Genomic DNA, 19641 nt, shown 5'->3' with positions numbered 1-19641 from the left:
TATGGTTAGATTTCTAAGAGGTTCTCAAAGGAAACGGAAGGTGACAACTTTTCGTTCGGACTCTTTTATGGTCTGTGGTGAAATACATGGGGAAAACCCATTGACAAAAACTTGTGTGGACTTCAACTCCCAGAATTCCCCAGCCAACGAGCACAAGCATGAGGCAAAACTCACTTAACAACTATCTCCCTTAGCAACAGGAATTTTGGCCTCCGCTGCGGTTGTTAAGTTGAGGACTACCTGTATTCTGTTATTCCGTAGACAGTGAAGTGTCTTGGGAGTAGGGGGACTGAGGCGCCGTTTTTTTTAAAAAAATTTTTTGCAGTGTTAAAGAAATGACTCAATGGGGCAGAATAGTCCAGGATCAATAGGATGCAAAGAAGATGACTTGAAAGCCACGTTCAACTGAGGTAAAATCTCATTTTCTGCTCGCTCATTTATCGGGGTCCTGTTAAAGTATTGGGATTTAACGGGCCACCTACAAGAAGAAAATGTTAGGCTCTCTTCTGGTAAGGTGATGGAAATTTTAATATGTATCCCAAAGGTGCTTTTTCATGAGGCAACTGAACTTCCTTGTTTTTCTCTGAAGATGTTTCGCTTCTCCTCCAAGAAGCTTCCTCAGCTCTGACTGGATGGTGGGGAATGGAAGGATTTATATTCCTTGCAGGCAGCTGGTCATTCGCCTCCTTTTAGAGGGTCGTTGAGGCCACTTGGAGGTTTATCTGTGTCCTCAGGGTCGCCTGAGTGGTGCAAATGGGTGTGGAGCCTACTTGGGACTGAGGAAAGGACGGTGTTATAGACTGGAGATTGATCGATCGATCACCCATTTGGACCACTCAGGTGACCCTGAGGACACAGATAAACCTCCAAGTGGCCTCAACGACTCTAAAAAAAAGGCAAATGACCAGTTTTTCTGCAAGGAGTATAAATCCTTCCATTCCCCACCATCCAGTCAGAGCGGAAGAAGTTTTTTGGAAGAGAAGCAAAACATCTTCAGAGAAAAACAAAGTCCAGTTGCCTCCTGAAAAAGCACCTTTGGGACACATTAAAATTTGCATCACCTTACTGGAAGAGAGGCTAAGATTGTCTTCTTGCAGGTGGCCCATTAAATCCCAATACTTTCAACAGGACCCCGATAAATGAGTGCGCAGAAAATGAGAGGTTACGCCGGTTGAACGTGGCCTTCAGGTTTGCGGGCTTTATCAGTACAGAGAGTCCTCAACTTACAATGGTTTGTTTAGTGACCGAAGTTACAACAGCACTGAAAAGAGTGACTTATGGCCATGTTGCACACTTAAACAACCATTGCAGTATTCCCCATGGTCACGTGATCCAAATCCAGGTGCTTAGCAACGGATTCATATTTATGACGGTTCTATTGTCGCGGACTCATGTGATCCCCTTTTGCGACCTTCTGAGGAGCAAAGTCAATGGGGAAGCCAGATCCATTTAACAGTGACGTTACTCCCTTAACAGCTGCAGCGATTTACTTAACAACTTGTAGCAGGAAAGGTGGGCCAAAACTCACGTAACAAATGCCTCACTTAGCGACAGAAATTTTGGGCTCAATTGCGGTCGCTAAGTCGAGGACTACCTAAACAGCCGTTACTAAGCAGTGGCAGGAGGGAGGAAAGGAAAACACTCAGGGGTAGCACCGCTGAGCCTGTATAATAATGGCGCGTAACTTAACGTTTTTGAACTTTCTTACGCTCAGTTGATTCACTGTGCTCTCCGAAAGCTTCTCTTTAAGAATATTTGTTATGCCTGGCTCATAACGTTCACAACTTAGGATCTGCTTTTCTTTCAATAAAAATGTGAACCGGTTACCTTTTGAAGGGTAACAATTTCTGGATTTTATCCTTGGGGTGTACACTTAACATTCCCAGGTCGGACAAGAAACTGTAAATAAATAAAAAAATCTAATAAATAAATACATAACTCCTCCAGGATTGGATGTCTCATTCTAAAGCTGGTTGAGACTAATTAGGAAACCGACCTGCACTTTTCCATCTACAGGTGTGTGTTGTGTCCTGCCGCACCCTTCAAAAAAGCCAGAGCAGAATTTTCCTGTACTGCTCTCATAGGGGTGTTTCATGTTGTCTGTGGAGATTCTCCATCGTCCAGGTCAGGGTTGTCCCAAACATGCTTTTTCAGGAGGCAAATGGCCTTTCTCGTTTTTTCCTTTGAAGACATTTCGCTTCTCATCCCAAGAAGCTTCTTCAGGTTCTGACTGAATGGTGGGGAACGGAAGGATTTATACTCCTTACACACAGAGCCGGTCATTTGCATTCTTTTATGTTTCATATTGCTTTGGGTTGTTTTTTTTTGGAAATGTATTCGAAGTGGAGGTTTGGAGAGAGAAATAGATAATTTTGGGAGAGCACTGGATGTCTCTTCATATTTGTACATAGTTTTCAGCTTGTTTTGTTTCCATATTTTGTCCCCCCCCCCATACCAGTCAATTCACTTGCATGGACCTTTTTTTTTCCACTTAACCCGGAACATTCTAATTCTCTCAGCATTTAAAACTGGTTAACTGCAGTGGACTAACAGCTGGTGTTTTTAGCTTTGACTGTTTAAATACTGTATTCCTTGTAAATTGAAGTTTTAAAAAAATGTTAACGGCGGGTGCCAATATTTTTGTTAACGAAATGTTCAGTGTTGTCTCACTATGGTCTAGTCAGAACACTTAGTGTATATAATAAGCTGGGCCTGCAGTCTTTTTTTTTAATAAGCTCGGAGGCCCGATTGTGTAACTTTTTTTTCCTTCATAATGTTTTTGTTTATAATATCTACTGTCCTTTCATATGAATATGACATGTAAATTGTCATAATAAAAAGAAACATTTAAATAAGCTGATGCACCAAGTACCTATCAGAGAAAGACTTAAGAGTATCCTTTTAACTAATTTGACATCTTATCATAAAAGATTTGCAAACTTGCAGTCCTGAAGTTAGTACAGTTTTAAAATTAGCGGAAAGGGAAGGAATAGGATTATAAGAAGCACCGCAAACTTCACGTAGGCGTCAGGAAGGGCATTGGGCCAGTAAACTCACAGCTTCATCCAGTTGCAACTCTACCCTGAATTAAGGGATTACAAGGTCATAAAAAGAGAGTTTTATAGATAGACAGACAGAGAGGACAGATAGATAAGGAAGATAGATCAGGGGCCTGGAGGCTAAAACATATGAAGAACAGTTGCAGGAATTGGGTATGTCTTGTTGTTTGTTGTTAGCTGCAAAGTCGTGTCCGACCCATCGCGACCCTATGGACAATGTTCCTCCAGGCCTTCCTGTCCTCTACCATCTTCTGGAGTCCATTTAAGCTCATGCCTACTGCTTCAGTGACTCCATCCAGCCACCTCATTCTCTGTCGTCCCCTTCTTCTCTTGCCCTCAATCTTTCCCAGCATTAGGCTCTTCTCCAGTGAGTCCTTCTTTCTCATTAGGTGGCCAAAGTATTTGAGTTTTAGCTTCAGGATCTGGCCTTCTAAAGAGCAGTCAGTGTTGATCTCCTCTAGGACTGACCGGTTTGATCGCCTTGCAATCCAAGGGACTCGCAGGAGTCTTCTCCAGCACCATAGCTCAAAGGCCTCAATTCTTTGGCGCTCAGCCTTTCTTATGGTCCAACTTTCACTGCCATACATTGCAACTGGGAAGACCATAGCCTTGACTATACGCACTTTTGTTGACAGGGTGATGTCTCTGCTTTTTAGTGTGCTGTCTAGATTTGTCATGGCTTTCCTCCCGAGGAGCAAGCGTCTTTTAATTTCTTGGCTACAGTCTCCATCTGCAGTGATCTTGGAGCCCAGGAAAATAAAATCTGTCACTACCTCCATTTCTTCCCCATCTATTTGCCAGGAATTGAGAGGGCCGGATGCCATGATCTTGGTTTTCTTAATGTTGAGTTTCAAGCCAACTTTTGCACTCTCCTCCTTCACCCGCAACAAGAGGCTCTTTAGTTCTTCTTCACTTTCTGCCATTAGAGTGGTATCATCTGCATATCTTAGGTTGTTGATATTTCTTCTGGCAATCTTAATTCCAATGTTTAGTACAGTGAAAAGAAGGACTAGGGGTGACTTGATAGCAGTCTCCCAATATTTGAGGGGCTGCCACAAAGAATTGGGGGTCAACCTGTTCTCCAAAGCATGTGAAAGCAGGACAACAAACAACGGATGGATACTAATCAAGGAGAGAAGCAGTCTAGAACTAAGGAGAAACTTCCTGACAGAACAATTAACCAGTGGAACAACCTGCCTCCAGAAGTTGTGAATGCTCCAACACTGGAAGTTTTTAAGAAGAGATTGGATATCCATCTGTCTGAAATGGTAGCGTTTCCGGCCTGAGCAGGGGTTGGACTAGATGACCTCCAAGGTGCCTTCCAACTTTCTTATTATTGATCATTGCACAGTCAGCCAGATGTTCAGATTGGATTTGGCATTTTTGTCTACCTATCGAGTCCTTACCAAGGCAGATGTGGATGTTTGATGGTATCACAGATATTGTCGCAGGATGGAAGCAGTTCCTAGTAAGGCTGCCTTTTGCAATTGACTAATGGCGAATTTGTCAATGCCGATGATGGTGTTCAAGTGGTGCTCCAGCTGTTTTGGGATTGCACCCAAGGCGCCTATTACTATTGGCACTACCCTTGCTTGCCTTTGCCACAGTCTTTCTATTTCTATTTGTAGGTCTTTGTATTTTGTTATCTTCTCCAGTTCTTTCTCATCTATTCTGCTGTCTCCAGACACTACCACGTCCACTATCCAGACTTTTTTGTCTTTCTTATCAACAATTGTTAAATCCGGGGTGTTATGTGGCAGGTGCTTGTCTGTTTGAATTCTGAAGTCCCAGAGCAATTTAACTTTTCTATGATTTTCTCTATTTTATGATCCCACCAGTTCTTGCTTACAGGCAAATGATATTTCTTGCAGATCTTCCAATGCTACTCACTTAACAATTGCAGCAATTCACTTAGCGACCGTGGCAAAATGGTCGTAAAACAGGGCAGCACTCACTTAACAAGTGTCTCACTTAGCAACATAAATTTGGGGCACAATGGTGGCCGTAAATTGAGAATCACCTGTATTAACCCCTTTACTTGGCCCTAAACCTACATCTGTCGGACGTCTTAAAAAAAAAAATCAAGGCAAGCGAATTGTCCCATTTGCAGAAATTGCAACCCCCCCCCCACAAAAAAAAGTTTAAAGCGGATCTAAACACGGGGAAGCCCCAATTAAGTTTCGGTGCAAGCATCCCCACGAATTCTTATCCCCTCCTTTGGAAACACTAGCGTAAACGCGCCCAGTGTTTTGCAAAAAAAAAAAAATTGTAAATTTTGGGGGATTCAGCGCGACTGCCACCCGGCGGGCCTGCAAAAGATCACGTGACCCCGGCACAATGGCCGCCGGCGAGCGTCGCCTTTCTCCGTCTCTATGGTGACAGCCGCCCTAGCCTAGGCGCGCGCCTTGGCGCTCTCCCCCTCTATGGTGACGGAGAAAGGAAACGGCGGAACGTCTCGGGTCAGCCTGGCTGGTTGTACTTCCGGTCTCGGCGGCTCCCCGGCTCCTGTAGGCCTCGCGCTCGCTATGAGCTTCTTGAAGCGCATCCCGGAACCGAGCGAGGGGATCCGGCTGCGGCAACCCGATACGGAGGCCGTGCTCGGCGGACGCGGCCTGGGCACGGGCAGCCTGTACATCGCGGAGAGGTGAGGGCGTTTGGGCAGCCGAAGAGGCCTGCGGAACTCCCCGCCACTGGGAGGGCTGAGGAACACTCCTAAATCGGCCTTCTCGGAGGGACGGGAGGCCGGACCTGCGCATTTAAACTGCGTTCAGGCTTCTCCAACCTGGCGCCCTCCAGATGTGGCATCTGCAGCTCAGCATCTCCATCCTGCCGGGGTGGGGGGGGGGAAAGGCGGGAATTCCCCGCCTACCGCAATATAACTGCAGTTTCAGTGAGTAATAATGGAGCTGAGGGGTCCCCGACTACTGTGGGGTTCGCTAATTGCATTCATCAAATCATAATTGCAACAATCGGGTGACTTTGGGCCAGTTTCTCTCTCTCTCTCTCTCTCAGCCCTGCCCACCTGAAAGGGTTGTTGTTGTTGTTGTGGGGAAAATAGGAGGAAGAAAGTACGTTGGGTAGGCTCTCTGCCTGCTTGGAGTTAATTTTGTAAAAAAAGGAGAAAAGATGAGAGACAGATGATAGGTAAGTAAGTAGATATTTAGATTGATAGATATGTAGATAGATTGATAGGTATGTAGATTGATACATGATTGATAGATATGTCGATTGTTAGATCATTGATCGATATGTATGATTGATCAATATGTAGATAAATAATAGATATGTAGTTAGATGATAGATATGTAGATTAATAGATGATTGATAGATATGTAAATGGTAGATATGTAGATAGATGGTAGATATGTAGATTGATAGATGAGAGATGTGTAGATAGATGAGAGAAATGTAGATTGATGTGTAGATAGATGATAGAAATGTAGATTGATAGATATGTAGATAGATGATAGATATGTAGATTAATAGATGATTGATAGATATGTAGATTGATAGATGATAGATGTGTAGATAGATGAGAGAAATGTAGATTGATAGATGTGTAGATGATAGATATGTAGATAAATTATATGTAGATAGATGATTGATATATATGTAGATTGATAGATGATTGATAGATGTGTAGATGATAGATATGTAGATAGATGATAAATATGCAAATAGATATGTAGATATTGATATGTAGATTGATAGATGATTGATAGATAAGTAGATAGGATAAAAGGTAAAGGTAAACATTCCCCCGCACATGTGTGCTAGTCGTTTCCGACTGTAGGGGCCGGTGCTCATCTCCGTTTCAAAGCCGAAGAGCCAGCGCTTGTCCGAGGACGTCTCCGTGGTCATGTGGCCGGCATGACTAGATGCCAAAGGCGCACGGAACGCTGTTACCTTCCCACCGGAGTGGTCCCTATTTTTCTACTTGCATTTTTTACGTGCTTTCGAACTGCTAGGTTGGCAGAAGCTGGGACGAGTAACAGGCGCTCACTCTGTTACGCGGCACTCGGGATTTGACCCGCCAAACTGCCAACCTTCTGATCGACAGGCTCAGCTTCCTAACCCACTGAACCACCGCGTCCCTTGTAGATAGGATACAGATACATAATAGGATACATAGATAGAAGATAGATATGTAGAAAAATAGATGATAGATATATGGCTAGACAGACAGAGAGAGAGACAGATATTTGAAGCTTATAATAGCCAAGCATGTGGCATTCTTACAGTTTAACCCAATATTGTTCAAACTTGGCAACAGTATGACACTTCAGTTCCCAGAATCTCCTGTACTGGCTCAGGACTTGGAAGGACAGCCCTCTTAATGTGTCCACCTGTAAATGTCATTGAAACACAGGTTGCTTCTGCCTTCAAGCTACAGTAGATAATGATGGCAATTGTTGTGACTCAGGGCCAGCCTGTGGGTCCGACAGCCGGGTCCGATGTATCGGAGGACTCAGACGAGGGGGAGGAGGGAAACGAACCGGCTGATGATGGTTTGGAGGCTTTGCAGAGTCCTCAGCCGGGGACCTCTTCTCAGCTGCGTGAGCCCGAGAGTGCGGAGGATGATGACCCACAGCTGGCCCTGTTCAAGGACGCCCGACGCAGGAGGCAGTTGAGCAGGAACAAACAAAGAAAGGCTATGGGACTCCTCGGGAGGAGGCACAGGGAGACCACGCCCTGAGCTCTCTATAAAAGGAGTGTTTGGGGAGGGGCTGGTTGCTGAAAGCAACTTTTCCGCTTGAGAAGACAAGCTCTAGTGTTTTTGTTAACTGCGTAATTAAATCTTGGCAGATGCCTTTTAGCCTTGGACGCTCTCCAGTCTCTTCTTTCTGAATAGGGGTTTGCCTTATTACAAGGCCAGAAGGGCTGGTTCAGAACAGCAATAACTGATCTCAGGATATACGTGGGAAAATGTGTAAACCCTTAAAGAGCTGTGTGTGAGATCCTAGCTGTTGGGCCACAACAATAGCAAAAATTGCCAAGTCCATCTTGGTTATGGCTCATTCTGTTTTACATGGTTACAGTGTGTGATTTGAGGTAGTTTCCGGTGGATAACTTCATTTTATATTGGTTTGTTTGTATGTTTCTGAACCCAAAGTGGCAAATAAATCTTTTACAATTTTTATTTATTTGTATCCAGCCTTCATTATTTTTATAAATAGCTCAAAATGGTGAACATATACAAACACAATTTCTTCCCTCCTATCTTTTCCACAACAACAACCCTGTGAGGTGGGCTGACCTGAAAGAGAGGGACAGGCCCAGCACTGAATCATTCTTCTGAGTAATTCTGACTAACACTCATTAGCATTTGTGTCTTGGCTCCAGGTTTTATTCCATAGCAGCTTTAAAAAAATAATCAAATATGTGATTGTCATGGCTCACATAGATGTGAACTGTGATTTAAAAGGAGTTTGGGGTAAAATTCCGTTCTCGTCAATTCACTTACAACTTATCTTTCTGTTTGCTTTGCGATTTTAGTCGTCTGTCATGGATAACAGATTCGGGCCTTGGATTCTCATTGGACTATCCCATCATAAGCTTACATGCCATCTCCAGGGACTTGAATGCATACCCGTGGGAACACTTGTATGTCATGGTGAATGCAAAGTTTGAAGGTAAGGTGGTCTAGTTAGCAGTAGCCCTTAGACTTATCGCTTCACAGCCCTTTCTAAGTGGTTTATAGAATCAGCATGTTTGCCCTCAACAATCTGGGTCCTCATTTTACCGACCTGGGAAGGATGAAAGGCTGAGTTAACCTTGAGTTGGTGAGTGTCGAACTCCCGGCTGTGGGCAGAATTAGCCTGCAATGCTGCATTCTAACCACTGCACCTCCCTCCCTCCCTCCCTCCCACCCTCCCTCCCCTTCCTTCCTTCCTTCCTTCCTTCCTTCCTTCCTTCCTTCCTTCCTTCCTTCCTTCCTTCCTTCCTTCCTTCCTTCCCAATAGCTCTTAAATACTGCTTCACAGTGCTTTACAGCCCCCTCTAAGCAGTTTACAGAGTCAGCCTATTTGCCCCCAACAGTCTGGGTCCTCATTTTACCAACCTCAGAAGGAGGGAAGGCTGAGTCCACCTTGACTGCAATATATAGCTTCCTGGGCTAGTGATACAAATGGCATTTTGGACAGGGGGAACGGCTTCTTGTTGAAGACTTCTTCAGAGGTTGGGTGTTGGATCATTTTGATTCTTATAAGTTGCTGAGCTTCCAGTGATCAAGCAGTGACTTTTTTCTATTCTTTATTCTCTTGAATTTCTCCCTCCCTCTTTTCTCTCTTTCTTCCTCTCCCTTTCATTTTCTCTTCCTCTTTTTTCATTTCCCCCCCTCTCTCTTCTTCTCTTTCTCTCTTTCTCTTGCCCTCCCTTCCTCCCTTTTTTCTTTCGTTCCTTACATTAGAAACCAAAATTGTGTAGGCTACACCTAATTGTTGGGACTTTAGTTATTATCCTTGGCTATTAGCTTTGTTAGCTGGAAATGAGGGCGGGAGCTCCAAGGTGGTCCTACTTCTCTGGGGAAGTGAGGCCGAAATGCCCGGTTCCTTAACGTGCATCTTCATTTTTGATTTCTCAGCAGAAGAATCCAAAGAAAGTCCCGTGCCGGAGGAGGAAGAGGAGGAGAGTGACGACGAACTGGAACCCATCTCAGAATTCCGATTTGTACCCAGCGACAAATCAGCATGTAAGTAGGAAAAAAGAGGAGAAAGTTGGAACACGCTACTTTGAGCACGGAGAACATATCCTGGGTGAGTTGAGAGAGAGAGTCAAGCCCATATCCATTCATCCGTTCATTCCATTCATTCAATCAATTCATTCCCTTCATTCATTCCATTCATTTCCCACCTTTATTATTTTCGCAAATAACTCAAGGCGGCAAACTTATCCCCGTATACCTTTCTCCTCCTATTTTCCCCACAACAACAACCCTGTGAGGTGAGATGGGCGGATAGAGAGTCTGGCCCAAAGTCACCTACCAGTAGTTGACTTTCATGGCTAAGGCGGGATTAGAACTCACCGTCACCTAGTGATTGTCCCAAAGTCGCCCAGCTGGCTTTCGTGCCTAAGATAGAACTAGAACTTACCTTCTCTTGGTGTCTAGCCTGTTGCCTTACCGAGTAAACCAAATAGCTTGTGGTTTTTTTTCCAGAATAATGCTGGCACACATCTAACTGGCAAGCAAACGCTGTAATTCTGATATATCCCCCTCCTCCTTTTCCTCCTCGCAAACCCCCGCTCTCTTCTAGCACTGATGATGTTACCTAGTTAGTTAATGAAAGGTTTGCAAGAAATCAGCCAAAGTGAGAGAGCACGAAGAACTCCACAGTCGTCCTCCTCCTCCTCCATAAACTCCACTCCCTTCTAGCACTGGTGATGTTACCTAGTTGGGTCATGAAATGTCTGCAAGGAAACCACCCAGCTCAGAGAGCACCAAGGACCCCACAATCCTCCTCCTCCTCCTCCACAAACCCCATTCCCTTCTAGCACTGATGGTGTTTCCTAGTTGGGTCATGAAACGTCTGCAAGGAAACCACCCAGCTCAGAGAGCACCAAGGACCCCACAGTCCTCCTCCTCCCCTCCTCCTCCTCCTCCACAAACCCCATTCCCTTCTAGCACTGATGATGTTACCTAGTTGGGTCATGAAACGTCTGCAAGGAAACCACCCAGCTCAGAGAGCACCCAGGACCCCACAGTCCTCCTCTTCCCCCCCTCCCCCTCCTCCTCCTCATGTTTTCTACCCCTGGTGATGTTACCTAGTTTGGGCCATGAAACATCTGCGAGGAAACCACCCAGCTCAGAGAGCACGAAGGGCCCTTCCTTTCAACTCTTGAGCTACAAATATTCTCCTTTATTCGTAAAACATCTTAAAAGTTGCCCCGTTTGAGAACCATTGCAGTCCATACCTTCCCGGAGCAGCCACCGATTGAGTCGATTTTGCTGTTGTGTTTTTTTCACCTAGTGGAGGCCATGTTCTCGGCCATGTGTGAATGCCAAGCCCTGCATCCTGACCCAGAAGACGAAGACTCGGACAGCAATTACGATGGCGAGGAATATGACATCGAAGCTCACGGTAAGCAGGGCTTGGATTTGCGCCATGTGCCGTAATTTCCCATCGACCTTGATCCAGGTTAGGACACATTAACTGGCAGTTTTGTATCTGTATTAAGAGTCTCCCCCCCCCCCCCAAAAAAAGATTAATTGATTAATGATCATTTTAGTCTAACAGGTAGTCCTCGCTTAATGACTGCTCGCTTACTGACTGTTTGAAGTTACGGACCTTCCCAGAGCTCCTTATGACCTTAATAATAATACTAAAGTTGGAAGGGACCTTGGAGGTCATCTAGTCCAATCCCCCTGCTCAGGCAGGAAACCCTATATCATTTCAGACAAATGGCTGTCCAATCTCTTCTTAAAAACTTCCAGTGTTGGAGCATTCACAGTTTCTGGAGGCAGGTAGTTCCACTGGTTAATTGTTCTCACTGTCAGGAAGTTTCTCCTTCGTTCCAGATTGCTTCTCTCTTCTCTGTTTGAAAGTACCTTGTACCTTTGAACACACCCTTGTTCCTGGGGGTCATGTGATCATGTTGTGGGTTCTTGGCTTGCATTTATGGCCATTTGCCATGCCCTAAGGTCATGTGACTTTGTGTTTGGGTGGTTTTTTTTTGTTTAGTTTGATTTTACTCATTTCTGGTGTTTCTGGCAAACAACATCCATTGGAAAAAAAACAGACTTCCTTAAGGACTGCCATGTTCACTTAATAACTGTTGTTTTTCCTTAAGGACTGCAGCTTGGGTGACTTATTGAAGTAATTCCGTGAAAAATAATAATAATCATAATCATAAAGTTGGAAAGGACCTTGGAGGTCATGTAGTCCAACCCCCTGCTCAGGCAGGAAACCTTATACCATTTCAGACAAATGGCTGTCCAGTCTCTTCTTAAAAACCTCCAGTGTTGGAGCATTCACCACTTCTGGAGGCAGGTTGTTCCACTGGTTAATTGTTCTCACTGTCAGGAAGTTTCTCCTTAGTTCTACATGGCTTCTCTTCTTGTTCTGCCTTTAGGTGCTTTGGAGAATAACTTGACTCCCTCTTCTTTGGGGCAGCCCCTGAGATACTGGAAGACTGCTTTCATGTCACCCCTCGCCCTTCTCTTCATTAAACTAGACATCTCCAATTCCAGCAACCGTACCTGATCATGTTTTAGCCTCCAGTCCCCTGATCATCTTTGTTGCTCTTCTCTGCCCTCTTTCTAGAGTCTCAACATCTTTTTTACATCGTGGTGACCAAAACTGGATGCAGTATTCCAAGTGTGGCCTTACCAAGGCCTTGTAAAGTGGTATTAGTACTTCACGTGATCTTGATTCTATCCCTCCATTAATGCAGCCTAGCACTGTGTTGGCTTTTTTGGCAGCTGCAGCACAGGGCTGGCTCACATTTAAGGGATTGTCCACTAGGACTCCAAGATTCTTCTCACAGTTGCTACAGGAAGGAAAGGAAGTCCTGGATTTACGACCGCCATTGAGCCCCAAAATCTCCGTTGCTAAGTGGGACATTTGTTAAGTGAGTTTTGCCCCATTTTACTACCCACCTATTCTGCACCAATTTACGATCTTCCTTGCCACTTCCTTGTGAAGTGTATCAGTGCAGTTTTTAAATTAGGCACACGGTCGTTAAGTGAATTGGCTTCCCCCGTTGACTTTATTCGTCAGAAGGTCGGAAAAGGGGATCACGCAACCCCGGGGATGTTGCGACCGTCCTAAAGAGGAGTCAGATGCCCAGCGTCTGAATTTGGATCAGGTGACCAGACCCCCGTTGTGTTCTCTTTTAAGGCTAACGTGCATTTTGCGTTTTATGTTCTTGGCACAGAAATTGGTCAAGGCGATATCCCCTCCTTCTACACGTACGAAGAAGGCTTGTCGCACTTAACGGCCGAGGGCCAAGCTACGTTGGAGAGGCTGGAGGGCATGCTGGCCCAGTCCATTAGCACCCAGTACCACATGGCTGGGGTGAGAATGGAAGATACTCCCGGGCAGTTCGAAGGTACGAATTCATCTCGCAGCTTTTCTTAACCCAGGTTGGAGTTATCTTAAGGGCAGTCTCCAGTCAGGCTTTAAGGCGGGGGTCTCCGGAGACCCCCGTGACTCGACTCTGCTCCTAAGTCCGCTGTCCCCTTCCTTGCTGTTTTGGATTGTACGCAGATTGGGTTTCTCAACCTTGGCAACTTAAAAGACTTGTGGATTTCAGCTCCCAGAATTCCCCCAGCCAAACTGGCTGGCTGAGGATTTCTGGGAGTTTGAAGACCACAAGTCTTCCAAGGTTCTAAGTTTGGAGACTTGCTTTAAGAAGACAGAACTATCTATAGTTGGTGTCCCGTTCTCCAATTTGGCTGCACAGCTTTTTTTTTAACAGTAATAATAAAGATGGAAAGCACCTTGGAGGTCATCTAGTTCAACCCCTGCTCAGACAGGAAACCCTGTACCATTTCAGACAAGTGATTGTCCAATCTCTTTTTAAAAACTTCCAGTGTTGGAGCATTCACAGCTTCTGGAGGCAGGTTGTTCCACTGATTAGAGGGATAGAATCAAGATCACGTGAAGTGTTAATACCACTTTACAAGGCCTTGGTAAGGCCACACTTAGTTTTGGTCACCACGATGTAAAAAAGACGTCGAGGCTCTAGAAAGGGTACAGAGAAGAGCAACAAAGATGATTAGGGGGCTGGAGGCTAAAACATATAGGGAACAGTTGCTGGAATTGGGTATGTGTAGTTTAATGAAGAGAAGGGTGAGAGGTAACATGATAGCAGTGTTCCAATATCTCAGGGGCCGCCTTCTCCAAAGCACCTGAAAGCAGGTCTAGAAGTAATGGATGGAAACTGGTCAAGGAGAGAAGCAACCTAGAACTAAGGAGAAACTTCCTGACAGTTAGAACAATTAACCAGTGGAACCACCTGCCTCCAGAAGCGGTGAATGCTCCAACACTGGAGGCTTTTAAGAAGAGACTGGACAGCCATTTGCCTGAAATGGTGTAGCGTTTCCTGCCTGAGCAGGGGGTTGGACTAGATGACCTCCAAGGTGGTTGTTTCTTCTTCTTCTTCTTCTTCTTCTTCTTCTTCTTCTTCTTCTTCTTCTTCTTCTTCTTCTTCTTCTTCTTCTTCTTCTTCTTCTTCTTCTTCTTCTCCTTCTCCTTCTCCTTCTCCTTCTCCTTCTCCTTCTCCTTCTCCTTCTCCTTCTCCTTCTCCTCTCCTCCCTCCTCCCTCCTCCCTCCTCCCTCCTCCCTCCTCCCTCCTCCCTCCTCCCTTATTACTATCATCATCAAAGCATCTTCAAAGAAAAAAGTCCAGTTGCCTCCTGAAAAACACCTTTGGGGCAACCAGTACCTGGAGGACTGAGAACCCGCACAGACCAATTTTATGACCATTTTTTGTGGCGGTCTTTTAAAGCAAACACCATGGTGGTAAAGTGAGCCTAGTCATTCCTTTAGCCGGGAAAAGACTGGAGACTGGCAAAAAAGAAACCCATTGTCAATCACGGTCCCCTGACTGCAGAACACGGCAAGCGTTGGTAAAAGGGAGCTGGTTGCCTAATGACTGAAATGTAGTCGTCGTAGCGGGGGAGGGGCGCGGTTGGAACTCTGCACCCAGGTCATAAGTAATTTTTGGGTCCATAGTAACTTTGAACCCTCACTAAGTAGCCGGTTGTTAAACGAGGACTAACAGTATAGGTAGACCTCAGCTTACGACCACAGTTGGAAGCCAAAATTTCCATTGCTAAGCGAGACGGTCGTGAAATGACTTTTGCCCCCGTTTTACCACCTTTCCTGCCGCGGTTGTTAAGTGATTCATTGCAGTTATTAAGGTTGTTAAGTGGATCCGGCTTCCCTCATTGACTTTCCTTGCCTGAGGGTCACATGACCCCCGGGACACTGCAACCGTCATAAATATGACTCAGCTGCAAAGGGTCCACATTTTGATCGCATGGACCACAACCTTGGCTGTTTTATGACTCGTGAACTTCAACTCCCAGAATTCCTGAGCCAGCCATGCTGAGGGGAAAGAGAGAGGTTTCCAAGCTGAGCCATGCTGGCTCAGGAATTCTGGGAGTTGAAGTCCACGAGTCATGAAGGGGGGCATAATTCCCTCATACTGGCTCAGGAATTCTAGGTGTTGAAGTCCACAAATCATGAAGGGGCCATAGTTTCCCCATGCTGGCTGAGGAATTCTGGGAGTTGAAGTCCACAAGTCAAGAAGGGGCCATATTTCCCCCATGCTGGCTGAGGAATTCTGGGAGTTGAAGTCCACAAATCAAGAAGGGGCCAAAGCTTTCCCCATGCTGGCTGAGGAATTCTGGGAGTTGAAGTCCACAAGTCATGAAGGGGCCATAGTTTCCCCATGCTGGCTCAGGAATTCTGGGAGTTGAAGTCCACAAGTCAAGAAGGGGCCATATTTCCCCCATGCTGGCTGAGGAATTCTGGGAGTTGAAGTCCACGAGTCATAAAAGAGCCAAGGTTGCCTATCCCTGGCATAGACCGTGGGGATGTTGTGAACGGTCGTAGGTGTGAAAAAACTGTCCTAAGTCCCGTTTTTCAGTGCCATTGTAACTTCGAATGGTTGTTAAACCGACAGTCGTAAGTCGAGTAGCGTCTCCAGTCTGTTGCTCTTTTTGCTTTCAGATGGAATGGAAGTTGATGCAGCACCAGTAGTAACAGGACAATTTGAGGATGCTGACGTTGATCACTAAGGAAGGTAGGACCAATGGCCAGCTTGACACCCCTAGCTTTTCTCTCCTTTTGATTTCATCCCCTTTGAGCCTCCCAATGGAATGGAATGGAATAGAAAATATGGAATGGAATAGATAAAATGGAGTGGAATGGAAAATATAGAATGGAATAGAATGAAATGGATAAAATGGAATGGAATGGAAAATATGGAATAGAATGGAAAATATGGAATGGAATAGAAAATATGGAATGGAATGGATAAAATGGAATGGAATGGAAAATATGGAATGGAATAGAAAATGTGGAATGGAATAGGAAATATGGAATGGAATGGAATAAAAAATATGGAATGGAATGGAAAATATGGAATGGAATAGAAAATATGGAATGGAATAGATAAAATGGAGTGGAATGGAAAATATAGAATGGAATAGAATGAAATGGATAAAATGGAATGGAATGGAAAATATGGAATAGAATGGAAAATATGGAATGGAATAGAAAATATGGAATGGAATGGATAAAATGGAATGGAATGGAAAATATGGAATGGAATAGAAAATGTGGAATGGAATAGGAAATATGGAATGGAATGGAATAAAAAATATGGAATGGAATGGAAAATATGGAATGGAATAGAAAATATGGAATGGAAAGAATGGAAAGAATGGAATAGAATAGAAAATATGGAATGGAATGGAAAATATGGTATGGAATGGAATAGAAAATATGCAATGGAATGGAAAATATGAAATGGAATAGAAAATATGGAATGGAAAGGAAAATATGGAATGGAATGAAATAGAAAATATGGAATGGAATAAGAATAGACTATGGAATAATTAGAATAGAGTAGAATAGAATATGGAATATGGAATAATTAGAGTAGGGTAGTGTAAGGTAGGGTAGGGTAGACCTTGGAGGTCTTGTAGTGCAACCCCCTGCTTACGCAGGAAACCCTATAACATTTCAGACAATTTTGCTCGCTTTAACTCAGAGAATTGTCCGGGTTGTTAAAAAAAACCCCTCCCTCTGCTTTTTCAGTTGTTAAGTGAATCATTTGATTGCTAAGCGAATCCGGCTTCCCTTATTGACTTGGGTTGTTGGAAGCCGCGTTTGGCGATCTCATGACCCTGAGACAGGGCAACCGTCCTTAATACCAGGTGCCCGAATTTTGTTCACCTGACAGTGAAGGGTGCTGTGATGGTCATAAGTCACTTTGTAAGTGACTTTTCCCAGTGCCGTTACAACTTGAATGGTCACTTAGTGAGCCGTTATAAGATGAGGACTACCTGTCACGGTTGTTAAGTGAATCTGGCTTCTCTCATTGACTTTGCTGGTCAGAAGGTCACAGATACAGACCACGTGACCCCCCCCTCCCCCCCGAAAAGGCACTGCAGCCGTCATAAATACGAGTCAGTTGCCAAGCGTCTGAATTTTGATCAGCTGACCTTTGGAGATGCTGCAACGGTGAAAAATCATTGTTAGTCCTTTTTTTCCCAGTGCCCTTGTAACTTTCAATGGTCACTAAATGAAGAGGACAAGCCGTGTGCCAAAGGCACATGGAACAGTTATTTTCCCACCGGTGGTACCTCTTAATCTACTTGCATTTGTAGGCTTTCGAACTGCTAGCTTTTTACGCTGTGAGTTTCCCAAAGCCTATTGGTGAGAAAAATAATTTTATTACTATCTGTTTATATCTGCTGATGCCCCAATTGGAGAATAATAATCAAGGGTATCGATCCAGTGAAGGCCTTACGCCTGCTGTAGAAATTACATGTAACCCACGCTGTGGCCTTTTTTGCACCACCGTGTGCTTTTGCAAAGTTGCGTATTCCTTTATATATTTAGAATAGGAAAGTTGAATGTATGGGGAAATTAAGAAACTGCTTTTGCAATGGCATATAAGCTTCACAACGACATGTGTTAATAACAGTAATGTGGGAAGATGTGGTCAGAAGAAAAAACAAAGGAACTGATTTAGCGATTGTTAAAATCTCAGAAATAATAATAATAATAATAATAAATAATTATCATTATAATAATGATGTTGGAAGGGACCTTGGAGGTCATCTAGTCCAACCCCCTGCTCAGGCAGGAAACCCTATACCATTTCAGACAAATGGTTCTCCAGTCTCTTAAAAACTTCCAGTGTTGGGGCATTTACAGGTTCTGGACGCAGGTTTTTCCACTGATTAATTGTTCTAACTGTCAGGAAAATTCTCCTTAGTTCTAGGTTGCTTCTCTCCTTGGTTAGTTTCCATCCGTTGCTTCTTGTCCTGCCTTCAGGCGCTTTGGAGAATAGACCCCCTCTTCTTTGGGGCAGCCCCTCAAATATTGGAACACTGATATCCTGTCAACCCTCGCCCTTCTCTTCATTAAACTAGACATCTCCAATTCCAGCAACCGTTCCTGATATGTTTTGGCCTCCAGTCCCCTAATCACCTTTGTTGCTCTTCTCTGCAAACTTTCTAGAGTCTCGACATCTTTTTTACACCGTGGTGACCAAAACTGGATGCAGCATTCCAAGTGTGGCCTTACCAAGGCATTGTAAAGTGGTATTAACCCTTCACGTGATCTTGATTCTCTCCCTCCGTTAATGCAGCCTAGCACTGTGTTGGCTTTTTTGGCAGCTGCCGCACACGGTTGGCTCTTATTTAAGCAATTGTCCACTAGGACACTTGTTTTGTGTTCCAAAATTCAATAAACCTCTGGATCCTAAAAGGAGAGTTTTTGTGGTGTGCTGTTTCTTTGCCTTTAACGAGTTTTTCCCCCTGACATACTTGAAAACCAATGTGAAAAAGTGTCAGATCGCTGGTGTTGGATCGGTGCGTCATGCTATCAGGCTATGTTCTTTTTAATCTTGTTTCCTGTTTCGTTTTGTTTTTTTTCCCCCTGAAATGCAGCTTCTTCTGTCTTTCAGATTCTCTTCGGCATCTTCCAGGACTGAACAAGCTTACAAGAATGACCACGGTTCCTCTATTAAGACCTCAAAATGAAGACTGTAAATGGTTTTGTAGCTGTGCTTATAAAACATGAGTTGACTTTTTTTCATACACGTACATGCAACACACACGCACGCAGGGGCAATTATATCTTGGCTCTGATTGGAGAATTAAATACGGCTTACAGGCGGAGGGCCTTTACATGATATACTAAAGCAGGGATGTCCAACTTCGGCGACATTTAAGACTTATGGACTTCAACTTTGGGGACTGAAGTCCCAAAGTCTTAAAATTCTGCGAGCTGAAAGTTCACAAACCTTAGTTGCCAAGGTTGGACACCCCCGTACTTGAGGAATAAAATTGTAACTTAGAACAGAATTCTTCCTGGATCGTTCCCATACGTTTCGTGTTTGTTTGACTGCAGCCAGGTTCACACAACAAGAATTGTCATGCTAGCAGTATGCTAGAGGAGCTAGCGCAACGACAGAGGTGCAAAGTCAAGGAAATGGTGGAAACCCTGCGAAGAATTGACTTCGTCTCTCTTGAGAATCTTATATTATGTTTCTAAGGGCCCATTTTGGCCCCGAGCAGATGGTTCTGCGCTACAGATAAATCTTGTTATTTCTGCTATTCGTACAGATGAAGTGGTTCAATAAAGATAATTTTTGTACCTTTAACAGCTGAGCTGCTTATTGCTGGAAACTGTTCCAGTTTATTGTTGTCTAAAACCTACCAGTATTCATGCTGATGTGTGAATAGGGAAACCTTGTGAATTCCTGTAGTAAATTAATAATAATAATAAGAAGGAAGTAGTAGAAGAAGTTGGAAGGGACCTTGGAGATCATCTAGTCCAACCCCCTGCTCAGGCAGGAAACCCTATAGCTTTTCAGACAAATGGCTGTCCAGTTTCTT

The 19641-nt window shown here is 44.3% G+C and overlaps 1 protein-coding gene across 2 annotated transcripts; it reads left to right on the top strand.

Annotated features, from left to right (window-relative positions):
* The first annotated feature begins 5506 nt into the window (after positions 1–5506).
* On the top strand, positions 5507–19406 carry CLNS1A (chloride nucleotide-sensitive channel 1A). 2 transcript variants are annotated; one of them, XM_083362186.1, is made up of 7 exons: positions 5507–5703; positions 8556–8692; positions 9646–9750; positions 11027–11137; positions 12933–13106; positions 15737–15809; positions 18708–19406. In XM_083362186.1, the coding sequence occupies exons 1-6, from the start codon at positions 5585–5587 to the stop codon at positions 15802–15804; spliced, it is 714 nt and encodes a 237-aa protein (XP_083218312.1). In that variant the 5' UTR covers positions 5507–5584; the 3' UTR covers positions 15805–15809; positions 18708–19406. The 2 variants fall into 2 exon arrangements, with proteins under 2 accessions (XP_083218312.1, XP_083218311.1); XM_083362185.1 differs by having other exon boundaries at positions 9643–9750.
* Positions 19407–19641: the final 235 nt, after the last annotated feature.

Source organism: Vipera ursinii, assembly GCF_947247035.1.
Source record: "Vipera ursinii genome assembly, chromosome: 4".
NCBI lineage: Eukaryota > Metazoa > Chordata > Lepidosauria > Squamata > Viperidae > Vipera > Vipera ursinii.
Note: the sequence above shows the minus strand (reverse complement) of the source record. Positions and strands in the feature narration are given on the sequence as shown.